At 39.5% G+C, this 2,865-nt stretch overlaps 1 protein-coding gene across 1 annotated transcript; it reads right to left on the reverse strand.

The window, feature by feature from the left end:
* Window positions 1-214: 214 nt before the first annotated feature.
* Window positions 215-2,478, reverse strand: LOC105218363 (uncharacterized). Its single transcript, XM_011193904.3, has one exon. It carries the CDS (start codon window positions 2,233-2,235, stop codon window positions 1,054-1,056), a length of 1,182 nt encoding a protein of 393 aa, XP_011192206.2. The 5' UTR covers window positions 2,236-2,478; the 3' UTR covers window positions 215-1,053.
* Between the last annotated feature and the right edge of the window lie 387 nt (window positions 2,479-2,865).

Here is a 2,865-nt window from a genome sequence, read left to right on the forward strand (position 1 = left end):
GAAGATAACACAAAAACCACTATCAAAATGATGAAATTGGTAAGTTTGGAAGTGGAGGAGTACAATTCTTCGAATATTTTTCTAAATTATCCTTATTTTCCCCACACAGTTGATCCTCGTTATTGCCGCCCTCTTCGCTGTCGCCATGGCTGTACCCTCACCAGTGGCTGGCCCCAATCCTGAGCCAAACCCACAATATGTGTATGGATCTTACCCAGCTGTGGGCTCCTATCCTTATGTCTACTATGGTTAGCCGAATTGGAAGCTGACCTTTTGACCTTCATCTTACGTTTTCTGACTTGGCTGTGGTTATGGTTTATTGATTTCCAACAATAACAATTTCATATTTGGACAACAGCAGTGATATAAATTAAGGGTGTCGCATGTTTTGATTTCTAGTTTTTTGTTTCGTTTAAGTATTTTGTTAATAAAAATTATTGGATTTGCAAAAAAAAGTCTGTACTTTTTTGTTGTTATAGATTTTCATAATCTCGAGACAGAGCCAGCTTTTAAATTACTCCTGGTATACAGGAATTGGTAAAATTACTCCAAAATTTTAGCTAACAGTTATTATCTGAGGAATATCACGAGTGTTACCAAAGGAAACTGGAAAGGTAAGGGTCTCTTACAGTTAAAATGAATCCAAAGTTTTAGCTAACAGTTAGTATATGAGGAATCCCACGGTAGTTACTGGAAAGACATTGGTCTCTTACAATAAGAGCACATTGGAGAACTTTTGGCAAATATATAGAATGAAAGAAATTTACATCGAGACCATCGATAGTCTGAAGATCCAGTCATAGAGCTAGGTCTGACAGTATCATTACAACATCTATAAAGTGAAGGCTTGGTTAATATCTATTTCAGATTTATCCAAGCTGTCTGAAGATACAGTTATAGAACTATCTGTATCACTGAATCTGCATCTACAACGTGAAGACATTTCCACAGGATAGTTAATATATTTTCAGATTTTGATTTTGTTATAATTTTATTAGATCATTTACAGTTAGTTCTACAGCTCTATCTACACATCGTCAAACTCCATCCGCCTCAAGTGACCTGCTTATACATGTCGAAAACAAATTCACCAAATGCATCGTAAAACATCTCAAGTCCAAGCCATTCGGCCAATGAGCGCAAAACCGTGACCAACCACTTCGGCAGCGGTGTGATCTCACAGACATCTTCGATCACTTGCACACGTGGCAAGAGAGCCGGATGCAATTTCAACTGTTGATGCAACTGTAATGAGTTAAGCGCAATGGTGCAAACATAATTATCGAAGAGCATGAAACACTCGACATTGAAACGCACTAAATCGTTCTCGTTTTCCTTATTATAAGCTGACGTTTGGTGATGTGGTGGTGGCGGCTTCCAACACAACTCTGGACGTATATAGATTTTGAACTTGTATGCGTCGGCGAGATCGAAGAAATGTAGTAAATCTGTATAAGACGGTTCTATAGCATCGTTTATGCGTTCGATTAGCGCCATAAGACGTATGCCACTCTTCGTCTGATATTGACTAATATCACGTGATTGCGTGCCACGACGTCGCGCTCGCGGCGCCATTGGTTCATCCAACTCTAGATCTACATCTGAGCTACTTTTGCGCGCTACCAACTCTTTAGTTTCATGCTTCGACTGTGGCACTGCCAGTGGCAGCTCGCCATTCGGTTGCTGACAACAATCACCATTCAGATTCTTCATAATATTCGCTATGATGGCTGAATTCAGTGTCACCGTCTTCAAGTCTATGTACTTATTACCCACAATTGTTGCGTACTTCTCAAACACATTACTCGCACGCAATTCAGCTAACTCTTGCTTCGTGATGCTGGTCATACCGAGGTGGCCCTCATTATTGCGATCGATCACATGCAATTTGTAGAGGTTATTGTGTTTGCTGGCGGGTGTGATGAGCACCACCACATCCGATGGCCATTTGCCACGTTGCAACTGCTGTATGATTTGATCCAATGAGGTCTCCAAGCGTCGACTGCCGTTGTTCTTGTGTTGTGTATCGAGTCGCGTCGTTGGTGGTTGTACGTCCACGAGACTTTTGATGATGAGCGGTGGTGCATCGTCACTAATTATTGCGCTGCGTACGGTGCGTTTCTTTTTCTGTCCCACCGTCGTTTCGCGTCGCTGACGGTCTTTCAGTAATTTCGCACAAAGATCCCGTATGGTGTCGCCCATCGGCGGTATGGCGTTATTGTTGTTCATATGCATTACGGCGGTTGGAATTTAACTGTTTTCATATATTTAATGAATTCGTGGTAGATTTGTTAATTTATTTGTGATATTATTCGTAAACGTCTTTCGAAAACAAATACACAATAATCGCGAAAATTTTGTTTCATTAAATGAAGTAAAATAATAGAAAATACCAAAAAAAAAAAATTTAACTGTCACGACACTATCTGAAACTATCTGCTGTGTTTCGATTTTTACCGTGTTGTGACAAAAATTTTAAAATTTTCTTAAAGAATTTCAGGCGAATGACGGCATTTGCTTATAAGGTTGATATCAATCTAGAAATTGTATAAGAAAGATTCTATTGAAAACGTTTTTTAAACTTTCTGGGAAAACAAAGGGGTTTTCAAAAGGGACGCTAAAAACGTAGACCGATAGGGACAGCAAACGGCACCATATTTTTTCCCGCTTTTTTCACATATATCTTCAGTAAGGTTTGTCATTTCATCATGGAAAGATATACGAACCAACAACGAGTCGAAATTAATAAAATTTACTACCGAAATTAATATTTGCCGAATGTTTTTGGCCCGAATTGGATGATATGGACTTGGACAATATGTGGTTCCAACAAGACGGTGCCATAAGCCTAACAGCGGTTCCAAT

Source organism: Zeugodacus cucurbitae, chromosome 3 (assembly GCF_028554725.1).
Source record: "Zeugodacus cucurbitae isolate PBARC_wt_2022May chromosome 3, idZeuCucr1.2, whole genome shotgun sequence".
Lineage (NCBI taxonomy): Eukaryota > Metazoa > Arthropoda > Insecta > Diptera > Tephritidae > Zeugodacus > Zeugodacus cucurbitae.

Bases quoted from the DNA above. Each gene is read 5' to 3' on its own strand.
- LOC105218363 (XM_011193904.3), bottom strand. From the start codon at position 2,235: ATGCATATGAACAACAATAACGCCATACCGCCGATGGGCGACACCATA.